The sequence below is a fragment of the Grus americana genome, chromosome 6, assembly GCF_028858705.1.
Source record: "Grus americana isolate bGruAme1 chromosome 6, bGruAme1.mat, whole genome shotgun sequence".
Classification (NCBI taxonomy): domain Eukaryota; kingdom Metazoa; phylum Chordata; class Aves; order Gruiformes; family Gruidae; genus Grus; species Grus americana.
This window is the reverse complement of record NC_072857.1, coordinates 29,571,276-29,586,024: the sequence shown is the minus strand read 5'-3', so window position 1 is coordinate 29,586,024 and position 14,749 is coordinate 29,571,276. Positions and strand designations below refer to the sequence as shown.

Sequence of the window (14,749 nt, the reverse complement as noted above, 5' to 3'; positions counted from 1 at the left end):
ATGTCTTTGCTTACTTGCTTCAAGCCAGAGGCAGACACTGGGGAAGAAGCCTGATCACGAGCTATGGCCTATTCTGAACAGGGCTCAAACCTGCATGGTTGCAGACAAAATTAAAACAAATCGGAAAGAACTTGTGTCCTCCTCTGCACTGGGCAAACACTTCTTAAAACAGTGAAAGCTTTTTCTTATGGGACAAGAAAACAGTTTTATCACTCAGCTTTAAATGTATGCAGTATTTGCAGTTTGGATTAGCGCTGAGCATTCATGCTCAATTAACCTCTTAGGGATTACGTTTAGTTTCATTTGAACACTGCCTCGGCGCTGCATTCAACCAGGAGAACTCGGGCAAGGAGGGCACAGACCAAAGTCCTGGATTTTAGGCAGGTGTGATCCTCAAATGAAGGCATTGTGGGTTTTTTAATTCTCTCTCTTTTCTTGCTTCAGTTGCATACCTAGCAGGTTTCAGTCGTTCACTATGGGAAGAAGGACCAGCTCTCAGCACTGTCCTGAAAGTTGGCACATAAAAACATCCCCCCGGAGCGCTGGCCGGACTCAGCACAGAGCAGGGCGATGCAGTGGGAGCTGCCGCTGCACCGCAGCCAGCGACCACGTGCCGTGCCCAGCTCGGCTCCGGGAGAGCATCCCCTCTCCCACCTGGCAGCTATTCCCCACTGAGACAGCCATGTCTTAATGTGAAAACAAACTTTTCCTGGTGAGTGGGTTACAGCAGGTTTTCTTGCAAGGTGAGCGAACAGCTGCGTGGTTGTTTTAGCTGCCTGCTGGCATAAACTGTGACATCCTCAAACTCATACTGCATCTTTCTCCCAGGGAACAGAGAGGAGCAGAGCAGCTTTTGACTTGCTCTGGCATTGCAGGTTTGCGCTTTTTTTCCCCCAACCTGAATCTTGCTTTTATGAAGATAAAAAGTAGTTCTCTTGCATTTGTGTTCACAAAGAAAACGTGACCTAAATGTAACCTACAAAGTAATAGCTCAAGGGTACTGACTGCCGAATGGATTCCAGCGGGTGTTAATGCGAGCGCAGATGGGAGTTTATAAATTTGACACTTAATGTCACTGTTCCCTAAAGAGAGCAAGTTTGTTATACAGACCTTCATTCCTCCTCCAAGTGTTGGCTCATGTTTGACTTTTAATAATGCGTGGTGGGGAGAGAGTATGTTTGCTTTAATTTTCACAAAAGGGAAAACAACTTTCCAAAATGTGGGAAACGAATCCTTATTTAAGCCCTCTGGGGAAGTTGCTGTAGTTGCCAGGAGAACTCCACACAGCCTTTAAGGCAGGCCAGGCGGGATCCTGAAACAAAACCTAAGTCAGATCGTGACGACAGCCAAAGCAGGAGCAACCTATATTCCCCAAGATGTGGAGATGAAAAAGATCTATGCTTTATTCTGAAAATACAAAGGACCAGATTCACTCCTGACGTGAGTCTAATGAGGTCAAAGGATCTATAACCAGCGAGGAACATACCCTGCCAACTACTGAATGCAGCTTCTGAGCTTTAAGCTTAACTGTATGTATAATTATTTGCAGGGTGTATAATAAATGAAGACTGCCAGGCTTGACAGGACTAATATCAGTGCTACCAGCTGTGTTTTGGCTTGTGGGCTCACGGGGGAAGGCAATTCTGTCTCTTTACTTGGCCCGTTTGCCCTGTACATGTGAGCCGTTGTCTGTGTTCAAAGAAACTCCACTTCTCAGACAAGTCTTTACATTTCCTGCGATGGTTACTTGTAGGTAGATTTGTGCATGTTTTTATTTATCTCCCTTTCTGAAAGCTTAGTGCTTGTGCTCATAACCACACAACCCCATAGTCCCTTGCTTTGTGATGCAAAACCAGGCTTCCCTTCATCTGTGAGCTGCAGTGTCCCTGAGAGGAGACGTCTGAAACCATAGTTACCAGTTCCTATCTGAATAACGACTCTTGAAAAATTCCCAAATCCAAGGATATGCTCTTGCCCACACCAACTGCAACGAGAAGCTGGAACTCTCCTAAAATGCTTGAAATTAAATTGTAGGATTTTCCGTAAGCCATCCAGCTTCACAGTCACCATCAGCCCCAGAAACAGAGAATGGCTCTTTGCAGGTGCTCAGCTGTGCTTCACAGGGCCAGGAATCTTAAATCCTGTAAATTCTGCTGTTATCTTCACCTTGACTTAGTACCGCAAATGCCTTTCCAAGGCCATGTGCCTCCTTGCTTGTCTGCAGGGCGATAACCCCAGCTCTGGGATGTGTTTTGTTCAATTTCTCCCTTCTTAGAAAGTGTCCCAGCGGCGGGAGAAGGAGCGCTTTCTGATGTTACTCTCAGCAGTCTATGGATAACTTGGAGAGGAGCCAGGACTTTGTCTTTTCCTGGAAACATAGCTGCAGGAAGAATGAATCACCAGGTTGAACCTGTATAACCAACTGAAAACAAAAGCTCAGACTTCTGTGCCTCACTGTTGCAAATAATGGGGGGAAAAATAGGCATCCTGTTTTGAAATCCACTGCCAGCTGACAGGACAAAAATATTGCACGCGTGATTGTCTTTTGAAGCTGACAAGTAACATAAGACTATCGCCATTTAAGGGAAAAAGCCTGAAGCAAAACAGTAGTTAAGGAAATACAAAATTCCAATGTTTTTGGGGAAAAAAAAGTAGCCAGTGAGGTTGTTCAGAACACACAAGGTGGATTTTTAGTAGCCCTAAATTTTCACACTTTTAAACCTTCTGTACTACCCTTGGCTAGCAGCGAATACATACAAACCAGGGCCAGGAGCCTGTGCTTCATAGCATAAGGACGGACTGCAGTGCTGGTGTCATTGATTAAATCCATCCTTTTGCCTCTGCAGCAATCTAAGATGTCATTACAGGCAATGCAGAGGCTTCTTGGCTAGGATGTGAGCATCTGGATCACTGCAGGGATACCGACAGCACAAACATATGGGAGTTAATGTTTCTTTACCTTAGCTTCTCTTTTCTGATCCTACCTTCATTTTGTCCTATGGTAAAATAAAAATAGCTTCACAGTTATCAAAGGCTGAGGTAGAGTTAATGGAGACTTAATACCTGAGAAGAGAATTCGAGATGTGCTGAAGCCAAGAAAGACGGAGGCCTGCAAAGCTGTACTTTCCACGCTCTTGGGCAGAGGGCTGGCAGAACTGCTCTTTTGATGTACCAAGTGTTAGAAATAGCTGTTACTGCAGGTAAGTCAAATTGCACGCGTAAGCCCTGCAGTGAGTTTGTTTAGGGCAAACTTTTAAAGGTTTAATTCCAACCCTGGTCCACCAAAGCCTGGAGGGAGGCTCTGAGGAGCACTTCAGTCGTGGTTTAGCCCCAGACAGCAACTAAGTACCACTCACTCCTCCCTCCTAAGTACTTGCTCACTCCTCCCCCTTCCCTGGTGGGATGGAGAGGAGAATCGGAAAAAAGAGCTAAAACTTGTGGGTTGGGATAAGGACAGTTTAATAGGACAGCAAATGAAGAGGAAAATAAGTAATAAAATAATATAAATAATAAATAATAAAAGGATATCAAAGCAGGTGATACACAATGCAACTTGCTCGCTGCCCAGAACCCAATGCCCAGTCGATCCATGAGCAGTGATTCCCCCCTCCCCGGCCAGCCCCCCCATTATATACTGAGCATGACGTCATATGGTAACAAATACCCTTTTGGCTAGTTTGGGTGAGTTGTCCTGGCTGTGTCCCCTCCCAGCTTCTTGCGAAAATTAGCTGTATCCCAGCCGAAATCCGGGAGAATTTCCTATCAGTTTTAAGGTACCTGAAAATGCTTAGACTTGGCTCTTGCTTCTCCATTGTCTTCTAAGTAGTGGAGAAGACAAACACTGCTGATACCCTTACAAATAACACTTAAAACCCCCGCATTTTTTGTAACTTTGAATTCTGCTTGGTTTTAAAAGGTAACCTTTGCAGTGAGGCAGATGCTCTTGCATCTGAATGCTATAGCTGTTGTCTGCCTGTCCATGTAATTGTTTTTAAATTAGTCGTTGTTAACTAGGTTTAAATTAATACAGTGCATTGCTTGCACTGTAATTTCCTCCCCAATTATATAGCACTGCACCTAGAGAGCACATCAGAAATTTGGCCACCTAACGTTAAGCCTCTAGATCCATACTGAGACTCCATAAAAGGGTGGTTTTTGCAGCATTTTTCCCCGTCCCAGTATCCCACCCTCCAGACACACGCGTTACCCTGGCCTACAACCAGCTGCAACGAGTACAGAAGCTGCTGGCGGAGGAGGGAAATCACAGCGCCGCACCGTGATCTCCCTACCACAGCCCCACGGTCAGCGGAGCACTGCTGCAGCAGCCCTTCCCGGTATCCACCCGTGTGCACACCAATGCCCACTCATGTGTCAGTCACGCTCTGGTGGCTCAGGGACTCTCCTGTCACAAGACCCGCCACGTGGCATCTCATGGCCTGGAAGTCCATCCACTGGAGATGTGGGTAAGGCTGTACATCTGGGAACACCTGAGAGCGCGGTGGTAAATGGAGGAGGTTTCCAGTAAATGAACTGCAGCCGGAACTGCAGTGGTTGCTTGCGAAGAAGAGCTTACTCATTTTGCTTTTTGTTCCTTAATTAAAACTTCAGAATAACATCAGCTTTCAGACCTGTAAGACCTTTGAGAGATCAGTCACATAATTCCACTAAAAGCTAAGTGACATTTCTGTAACAAGACATTTTTAAAAACGTGGTGATTATGTATGACAGTTTATCAAGATGTGAGGTTGAAGACGTGAATGTAATGTTACTGATGGGAACTATTCCCTCTTCAGACGCTCCAGAAACTTCTCGTGTTTCAGCTCAAGCAATTATGAAATTACACATCTTCGTATTTTTGATCATTACTTCCATTGTTTAATGTAACTCTGTGTGTGAAGGAAATGACACGCTAGGTCAGACCATACATTTACTTCAGTATTTAACATTTTTGCAAGGATCTTGCTGAAGCAGCAAGTTATAAGGTCTACTGATAACCTGTCAGTTTCTGCAGAAAGTTAAGTTTTTATTTTTAATTCACCTCATTGGTTCCGAAGATGATCCAGATGACTTCAAGCTGAGGCTGTCTTGATTCTGCAACTGCAAGCTGTCATCAGCCAAATTAATCTCTGGTTTATTCCCTTTGTATTTAACAGCAGGTGATTCACTGCCCCATCTATCTCACTGGTGTCGAGAATCTGGAAGCTACTGGTGAAGATGAAAATGTAAAAAATGTTAAATCATTTCACTGCTAGTCATTTGAATGGCCACTTACGGTGACACTTAGGGAGAAAGATAGAAAGATCGCTTTCTTTTCTGGGTTTTTCTCCAAGCTTTGTGTTAGCTTGTGTTCATTTGGTTGATGAAAGCTCTTGGCAAAAGAGCTATTTGTCCAAACTTTACTTCAAAGACAGTTTTCGTATTTCAGTGGAATGACAGCCAGAAGTAGCTGCTATTTATTCAGAGAGGAAAGGATTGAATGTGTACGACCAGAAGTTTCCACACAAATGCAGAACAGAACCATTTGGAATAAGGCGTTGCTGTCAGGGTTATCAACAACGCAGGTTTCTAGATAGAGTTTAAAAAAAAAATCAGATTGTTTCTATTTATACCTGCCTTTGCCTTGGTAACTGGAGACTGCGTGAGGGATGCAGTATTTTCCCCACATCATGGATGGTTCCAAAATCCATGCGCAGCCATGTGGTACATGCGGTGTCTGCAGAACTATCACAAGAACGGCCACATGCATTTCTAAGAGAGGATTTTAAATATTAAGCAGGAAAGAGAAGATTTCAGAAAGGGAGGTATATTAGTATAGCTTCAAAATAATTTGCTCTCATTTCTGTCTCATCTACTTGATTCTTTGATCTTCTGAGTATTACAAGGACTATTGCTCTTAAACACTTTTTCTTAGTTACCCCAAGCAGCTTACCTGCATTTGAGGTAGCAGGATTTACTTATAGTTGGACACATTATGCCTTTGCTCTATCAACTAGCTGAATAAGGTAAGAATGGACTTGAATTGGTGTTTCTTTATACTTTTACTCATTCTTGCTTACCTTAAAATCAGCTATTCCCTACTTTGCAAGTTTATCTGCAGCTTAGGTGCCCTTGTAGCCTTCTGCAGTGTTTAAAAGCTGGACCGGGCTATGTTCTTGCAGTTTTATTGTTGTGCTAAACTCCTGCCCTGCTGGGAGAAAAAGCATTTCAATTCTGGGCAACTGTTTTAGTCATAATTCTTTGTTGTTGCATTTTCCTTATCCTTTTACTGTCAGGAAGGGTGGAACAAACCAAGTCTCTGTCACTATAATACTTGGGTACTGTACCTTCTTCTGGTTTCGGCTGGGATAGAGCTGATTTTCTTCCTAGCAGCTGGTACAGTGCTGCATTTTGGATTAGCATGAGAATAATGTTGATAACACACTAATTTAGTTGTTGCGAAGCTTCTCATACTGGCCTGCCAACCAGAAGGTGAGGGGTGCACAAGAAGCTGGGAGGGGACACAGCCAGGACAGCTGACCCAAACTGACCAAAGGGATATTCCATACCGTATGATGTCATGCTCTGTATGTAATTGGGGTTGGCCGGGAGGCAGCATGGCTCAGGAACTATCTGAACATCAGCTCCGGGTGGTGAGCAATTGTGCTGTGCATCACTTGTTTTGTATAATTATCATCATCATCATCATCGTCATCATCATATTATCTTCCATTTCTGTCCTATTCAACTGTCTTTATCTCAATCCACGAGTTTTACCATTTTTCTTTTCGATTCTCTCCCCCATTGCACTGGGCAAGGAATGAGTGAATAGCTTTGCGTTTGTTTTAGCTGCCTGCTGGGTTAAACCACGGCAACCTTCTTAGAAAATGGATTTGGAGAGGGGAAAAGTAAATACAGGCTTAGAATGAATATGGGGAATCAGGGCCCTTACTGAACTTCTAGGGGACTTGCTTCCCTTTTAATAGCTTCACTATCCAGTTATGATCTGGAAAGTAATTTCTATGCTCCTGTATAAGGCTCAGAGAAGTCAGTGCCAAAGCAACATTAATAGGGAAGAGGGGGAAATAGTTCTGGGAAGCGGAGCAGGATTGGTAGAGAACCTGCTGGGCTCCAAAGATACTCAGAGATGTCTGACTTATAAAACTGCGTTCTTGGGATAAAAGCACTCGCTGCATTATCATCTTTGAGAACAAATATATAAATTTTAACATACAGTTGCTTTCACTCCAGTTGCTCTTTTGCCAGACCCTAGGTCTCATGAAATACTGCAGGGGAAGAAAACTGCTCTGGGCAGGGGAAAGAAGGCAGCTGGGAGCACTGGAGCCCTGCCGCGCTCCTCCACGTCTCCTCGGCTGAAGATCCCAGGGCTGGCATGTGGTGCTGGAGGTGGAGGCCAAAGCTTTGTGCCTTTTGGGAGTTTCCCTCCATTTGCCTGATGGTGTAGTTTAGGCACAGCGTAAGCGATTCAAAAACTCATCCAAGCAGAGTTCTCATTTCAAGTGTAATCACTCTCATTGCTTTTCCCACACTGCCTATATAAATAATTAAAAAAAAAATCGAGATAATAGCACAAGCAGTTTCAAACTCTCAAAAGCAGGAGTGGTGGCAAGGGACCAGCACTTTAGGACATAAAACCACAATAAGCTTACTCATCGTACCTGCTCTGGCATGTTTATGAGGAAAAGTCTGAGTTGCCATAAGACAAGTATGAACTGGTTTGGGGCAAGTGAAATTCTGGTTTCCACTCCCCTACAGTAGCAGAACCCTAAAAACAAGCTTTAGTTCCTGCTACCCCTGTGCAGCCTGTAACACTCCTCCACAAAGGCTTTCATGAATCTTGAGCCACTCTGTTGAAATCAACAGCTTTCAGATGTAACCACATTTGCTTTCATCTGCCAGCCAGATTTGCTGCTCCCTGTGGGAAAGAGTGGTGATGTTTTCTGGAGCTGGTTATGCTCCCCAACTTTGAGGGCCAGCCTTGCCCTGTCGCTGGTGACACTGGGAGTTGCCGACCTGCACAGCTACTGGAGATGGCATGCTGCTCCCCTGCCCCACTCCCCCACGCATGGTCCTTCGCACATGTGGCCTGGCCCTTGCAGGGGCCGAGGAGCACGGCTGGAGGTCCTGCGCCTTTTGGTGGAATACCTGCAGCAGCGCCTCCAGGCAGCCAGAGTGCAAGCGCTGCCAGGACGCTTCCCCAGCCCTCCCATGGCCTTTAGCAGTCTTTGGAGGAAGTTCAAGTAACTGGAGATGGAGACACGCAAAGGAGAGGAGCACTGTGTTGTTTTGCCAAACGAGATTAAATGGAGCCAAAGGTGAGAGAAGCCCATGCACAAACAATGCCGCAAGAGCGTTACCGCCACACCACCACCCGAGAGCAACTTTTGCTGTACTGCCTTGGTCGATGCTCTAACTGCGATGCACAAGAAGTGTTGTGTTTCTGTGATGGCTACTCAGTTATTGAGGGACTGCTTCCAGGCTGGTGATAAGCACTTGCAGAAACAATGTTCACCATGCCAGCAATGGAGGACAAGGCTGGTGGGCTGGACAAATGCCTTGCCTTTGCACTGACTTCCAAAACCCTGAAACAAAAGCCATGAGCTGGAACCACAGAGAAGCCGCGGGGACAGCAATGTCCCACAGGGTGTTTTGCACCTCATACCTTTTTGCGTGGCACGTAGGTCTGAAAATGCAAGCAGCTCCCCGGCCACAGCCTCCCCCAGGAAGCAGTGAGATACTTTTCCCCTCCAGGATGCCCCGAGGAGCTCCCAGGGACGGGCGCAGGCACAGCCCTGACCCAGCCAGCGGCCCCCCAGTGCCATGCACCAGGCTGCCAAGCCCGTGATAGCCGGCACCAGCCCCTGGGCCGCCGGCATCGCCCTGAGGACAGCCATGGCCTACGCTCTGCCTTACCCCCGCCCCGCCGTGGCTGAGGGGCAGGAGCGCTCTGGAGACCTTCCAGCCCCAGACTCATCCCTCTCTACCCGTGATTTCATCGCCCCCCCCCCCCCACCCTCGCCAGGGGAAGCCGCTGAGCGCCGCCGGCCACGCCGCCGTTCCCCAGCCGGGCGGCGGCCCGAAGAGGCCGCACCCGCCGCAGGCTGCGGCGCTGGGGGCCGGGCCGGGCGCTCCGCGGCGGCCTAGGGCCTGCGAGGCGTGAGTAGCGGGCGGGCCGTGCGGAGAGGGGCCGGGCCCGGGGTAGAGCCGGGCCTTTCCCCGCGGCAGCCTCCGGCCTCCCGTACCCTCGGCTCGGCCTCGGGCGGCGGCGCGGGGCGGAGCGGCCCTGGGCCCGGCGGCGGCGTCCAGGGCGGGCCGAGGGGGAGCGAGGCGCTCGGGGAGGGCCTTGCCGGCGGCGCTGGCTCCCGCCCGCCGGGCGCGGAGATCGCCGGAGCGGTGAGCCGGGGCGGGGAGGGGGGGGCTGCGGCTGCGCCCGCCGAGCCCCGCCACGCCGCAGGAAGCGATCGGCAGCCGGCGGGATGGCCTTGGTCCCCTACGAGGAGGGAGCTGGCTGGGGAGTGCGGCAGCTGCACAGCCCTTCGGTCACGTACCGCTTCGCCAGCCACACCATCCGGGTCCAGCAGGACTGGCGGCGGCTGGGGGTGGCGGCGGTGGTCTGGGATGCGGTAGGTGTTCACACCGAACGAAATATTTCTGTACTTGATGGTTTCCTGTAGGGCTTGCCCCAGCTTTCAGAGTCACCTTAGAAAATTATTCAACATAGAATTGTTAAAGGAAGGCTTTTTTCCTATTTTTATTTTTACAAAAAGAAAAAGTTAAACTTTGCTTTACCTTTTTTTTTTTCCTCATAAGAGATCCCAGAGGAGAGCAAGTGAAACAGGCCACCTTAAACCCTGCATGGCCAGTGCCAAATACAGGAAACATTCTGGGTAACTGACAGAACTCTCACCCATTTCTTACCAGTGGCCCGTGATGTTTGCTTGATGTTTGCTTAATGGCCTTCAGAGCACAGCACGGATCCTGCAGCTTGTAGCGCCAAGAAGGACTGCTGATAGACTTTATCTTGGGGATAAGAACTGTTCAAAACAGAAGGGTTTGTGGCAGGCCAAAGGTTGCAGGTTGCAGTAGTGCTGTAGGAATCCAAGGGCTTCCCATCGTTGGGTCTCTGTCCAGGCACAAATTGCACTTTTACCTCTAGCTTTAAAGAACAAGCATAGCAATTTTAGCAAACTCCTAAATGAATTGGCACATAGGGCTGTTGGTCTTTCCCGACATTGACTTCGACAGAACTTGCTATGGAGATTGCTCCTGTTATCAAGATTGCTGTAAAATATAACACATTAGATATAACCAGATAGAAGCGTTACTACTTTACTTTCCCTGTGTCATTCCTGACCACATGCCAGTGTTGTGCAGAAACCTTTTGAAATACCACACAAGATACTATGAAACCTTATCCTGGACTTTTGCAATACTGAGTTCATTCACCAATGTTTGACACCCCCCAGCTTTTCCTTTCCAAATGCAACTCTTTCTGCCTCCTGTTACGTTTGGGGATTCATGAAGCAGCGTTACCGTGTCCGAGTTGTAGCCTCTGTGGTTCTTTTTTCCTTTCGTCTGTAAGAGTCTTCCATAAAACTCATAAAAAGAGCACATGTGCACCCAGGAGACAGAGAAGGGCTGAACAAAGTCTTGCTGCAGACCTGAAGTGCCTGACCCTTCATATAACCTTCTCTTAGTGTCAGTCAGAAATCTTGTGTTCAGTATGACTGAAATGAGTCCTTTACTTAATTTGTCCTTGTCTCTTGGCTTAGGCTGTTGTCCTGAGTGCCTATCTGGAGATAGGAGGCATTGATCTCAGGGATCGGTCTGTGATTGAGCTGGGAGCTGGAACTGGATTGCTGGGAATAGTGGCCACGTTATTAGGTAAGGGTGTTTTTGTTTGCTTGTTTAAAGCAATTTACAACCATAGTAAAACTAGCACTTTTACATCTACACGCCTGGTATAGAAGTTAGCACCACAGCTACATATGTGAACTGTGATGTTTCCTGCCTGAGTCATCTTCCTTTCTTGTTAAGACTTCAGAGCCTGCTGCGTTATTTATTGTAGCGGTGGTGCCACTGCAGTTTACTTTATAGTGGGACCCTGTTAAGGCTGACGCCTGTTACCATGGTACTCAGCTCAGCAGCATTCAGTTCTGCAGCTATTCTCCCCCAGGGAGCAAGTGCTGTGCTTGCTTGTCTTCCACTTGTCCTCATATGCAGCACAGATAAAGCTCCAGACAGAAACCACTCTCTAGGCTTGCGTAAGCCTTGTTAGCTGATCTTGTAGACAGGGAAACCAAGGTCTGGAGAAATGAAGTGATTTGCGTGTGATCTGTCTGTGGCTGAAGCAGGGACTGGGTACTATGTTAAATTTGTGCTAACTGTCCCAGGTTAATTTTGTAATTCAAAGCTCTAGTGGCTGTAGAAGGTGCCTACTGAAATAATACAAGCAAAGCAGTTTGACAAAATACAATCATGCCATGCAAAATCACACAGGCATAACTTTTGTCTGACCTGTGAAAGAGGCTCTCTAGCTGCCTCTCTCCTACTGAACAAATACGGAATTGGAGCAGGCTCGTTGTAACAATCCTGTAACTTACTCTTGTCACCTACGGAAAGGCAGAAAGTAACTCCTCTACTAAGAAAATGCACTAAGAAAAAGCTCCAGAAAACACTTTTTGTTCCTTACCCAAATTAATCTTCATGTGGAGTGCACTTTATATTCTTAAGTGACTGATGAAGCGTAGGATGTATGTAAATAGTGGGCTTTTTGCTTGTTTTGTTCTTTTGTTTGTTTGTTTTTAATCAGGCAGCTCAGGGGAGTTGCTAATGTTTAACAGGAACTAGGGAGCCTGCTTGACTTAGAGCATTGTATTCCAAATGCTGTATTTATGGACATTGACTATTTGTCTGACATGTATTTCTGTACCACTTAGGTGCTCGTGTTACCATCACAGACAGGGCGGCAGCACTGGAGTTCCTGGAGTCAAACGTACAGGCTAACTTACCTTCTGAACTACGTCCGAGAGCTGTGGTGAAGGAACTGACTTGGGGAAGAGACCTGGGTAACTTCCCTCCAGGAGCATTTGACTTCGTCCTGGGTGCAGACATCGTTTATCTGGAAGAAACTTTTGCAGAACTGCTTCAGACGCTAGAGCACCTGTGCTCAGAGCAAACTGTGATTCTTCTTTCCTGTCGTATCCGCTATGAACGGGATCACAAATTCTTGAAGATGCTGAGAGACCGTTTCTCTGTCTATGAGATCCACTACGATTCCAGTAAGGATGTTCATATCTACAAAGCACAGAAGGGTAGTCACAAGGAGGACTTTTGACTCTATGCTTTGTTAGTAAATCACTGATGCTGTTCAATCCTCCCCTTGTTTCTACTCAATACACTTGTTCCTAAGCATATAATTGCAGTTTTGTAATTTCACTGGCTTCTTGTTCTGGTGGTCTTGTCTGATCACTTGGTCTGATACAGCTGATCTGCGTATTGAACCTCTGCTTCATTTCTCAGTAGAGTTGTATAGGGTCTTCCACTGACTTTTTATCAAATTTAATTTTTGAAACTGATTTAAGTTGCAGAAATCTCCAGGCATCAAAAATGTCATCAAAAGACCTGTTGTTTAAAATCAAACCACACTTATTTTTTGTGGGAAACTTAGAGTGGGGTTTTTTTCCCCCTTATCACTTAACTCTAGAAAAGGGGATGAAAAGCTAAGACTCCAGCTCTAAATGCTTTAACTCTTCAGGGCTTCTGCATCTTAAAAGTTGTGGTAAAAGAAGCCACTTAAAGGGCAAACCCAACAAAGGCAGCTGCTATAAAGTTGTTCTGTTGCTGTCACTGCTGAATTGAAGAGGCATAGGGAAACAAAGAACAAGATCTGGTGGGGGGTGGGGGGGTGAGGGTGGGGAGGTGGGTTGGGAATCAATATTGCAGAGTAAGCCAACTGAGAAATCAGTGGTGTTTTTACCTGACTTGCAAGCGTGGAGGCTGTGCCTGCAGTACTGAAGCAGTCATGGTTCTTGGGTTGTCTCTAAGAAGATAACTTTCCCTTGCACAGATCAAGGCTCCTTGCAGCAGGTACACATGCACATGTGCCAGCAGGGAAAGTGAAACAAGGAGACTCAAACTGTTCTTTAAATATCAAATCAGTCCTTGACTCTCAAAGTACCGCTAAATAATGTTCTACTTTCTGCCTTTGTTTGTGGCTCACTCTGAGAGCTGTTATTTAGGAGAGGAAGGTGCTGCTGTAAAGTCTTTGTAGCTGGGAGACTACTTATTCTTGTATTACTTGGGGCAGTGTCTAGATTTCAGCGTGCTTTCTGTGCACAGTGGTAGTTAGACACTGTTCTAAGTAACTGATTTCCTACCTTGAGCTTGTAAAAACACCTCTGCATGTTTATCCCACAAGATCCTATGAAAAATGCTGCAGCCTGGAATCCGGCTCACACCAGCAGCAGACTTCCTTCTCTTTCTAGTGGTGGAAGAATGAAATTGGTGAAAACAATAGGCTAAACGAAGACAGCTACACTTCTAAATGGAGGAATTGCTATAGTACTTTTTTTTTTTTTTGGTGGATGTGGAACTTTTTTTTCCTTTAAACTTAACTTACAAAGCCCCAGGTCAGGTTCAGGTTTTAAGAGTGTGCATGTCTTTGGCACTGGCAACAGCAAACACCAGCAGCTGCTTTGGGCTACAGACATTAGGAGCTCTTTATCACTTCTGCTTCCATCAAACTTGCTAGAAAACATGCAGAGGGCCTGTGGTCCAGGAGCGATGTGCAGGCTGTAATCTGGAAATGACACATTTATCATTACAGGTCCCATGAATGAGGCCCGCAGGTCTTGTGCTTCATCTTGCGTATTTTCAGCAAAGTTTCCTGCTTGACTCTGGACTCTGCCTGAGAGTTGCTGCTCTGAACACTTGCTTACAACAGTATCCTCAGAAGCCACATGGTGTCACTAAAACAGTACTTACGCAGCTGGCTGGGAATTTGCAGTCTGAAACTAGAGTTGAAGTCCCTTTCAGGGAAGGAAGACAGCACCTTTAATTAAAAACAGAACACGATGTGAGGTTTAATGTGCCAGACACGGGCTTTTTCTGTCCTATCAACTGGGTGAGCAACGGTTGAAAAAAATTATGAGCTCTCCCTGCTCTCTCTCTGGTGCTAGTTTTTGGAGTGTGGCTGTAAGTTCTCACCACCCGTCTTCCTTTTCATCCCGACTGGTGTTTCCTTCTCTCTGAGCTCCTCTGTGGTCACTGTATGTTAGGCTCTCCCTGGGCTGGGGCTGGCAGAAAGCAGCATGCTGGTGCTTGGGCTTGTGAGTGCATGTGAATTGGTCTGTGGGGAAAGCTTGCTGCCTGGCTGTGCTCGGCCCTTGCAAGAGGCTGCAGCTGCAATACTGAGAGCCTTAGCAGCTTGCATTGTTGCTGTAGTAGGAACATGCTTAAAAAGCCTGCTTAAATAGCACAGAATAAAGCCCAGTGTAGTGCAGAATAATGCCTAATGCATCAACCTACACACTTTTAAGAAGGGTGCTTTGCTCCAGGCCTTACTTTGACACTAAGAAAAGTTTTGCATTCTTAAATCAGTTTAATTGTGTCCGTCTCTGATGTTTAACAGCTTTCAGTGTCTGTTTCCCCGTGGCTGCTGTTACAGCCCGTAGCCTTCCTGTGAGACCAGGCCTGGCTTCTTTTGCTGCATTGCTGTTGCACAGCAGCTGTATGCAAACCTGAAGGAGTA

General features: G+C 46.7%; 1 protein-coding gene across 1 annotated transcript; it reads left to right on the top strand.

Annotated features, from left to right (window-relative positions):
• Window positions 1-9,166: 9,166 nt before the first annotated feature.
• Window positions 9,167-12,433, top strand: METTL21A (methyltransferase 21A, HSPA lysine). The gene is made up of 3 exons (XM_054830848.1): window positions 9,167-9,620; window positions 10,770-10,881; window positions 11,937-12,433. The coding sequence occupies exons 1-3, from the start codon at window positions 9,474-9,476 to the stop codon at window positions 12,332-12,334; spliced, it is 657 nt and encodes a 218-aa protein (XP_054686823.1). The 5' UTR covers window positions 9,167-9,473; the 3' UTR covers window positions 12,335-12,433.
• The last annotated feature ends 2,316 nt before the right edge of the window (window positions 12,434-14,749 follow it).

Excerpts from the sequence above, each read along its gene's own strand:
- METTL21A (XM_054830848.1), top strand. The coding sequence starts at position 9,474 with ATGGCCTTGGTCCCCTACGAGGAGGGAGCTGGCTGGGGAGTGCGGCAG. Across the intron at positions 9,621-10,769 it reads CGGCGGTGGTCTGGGATGCG|GCTGTTGTCCTGAGTGCCTA; the intron begins GTAGGTGTTCAC and ends CTCTTGGCTTAG. Across the intron at positions 10,882-11,936 it reads AATAGTGGCCACGTTATTAG|GTGCTCGTGTTACCATCACA; the intron begins GTAAGGGTGTTT and ends TGTACCACTTAG.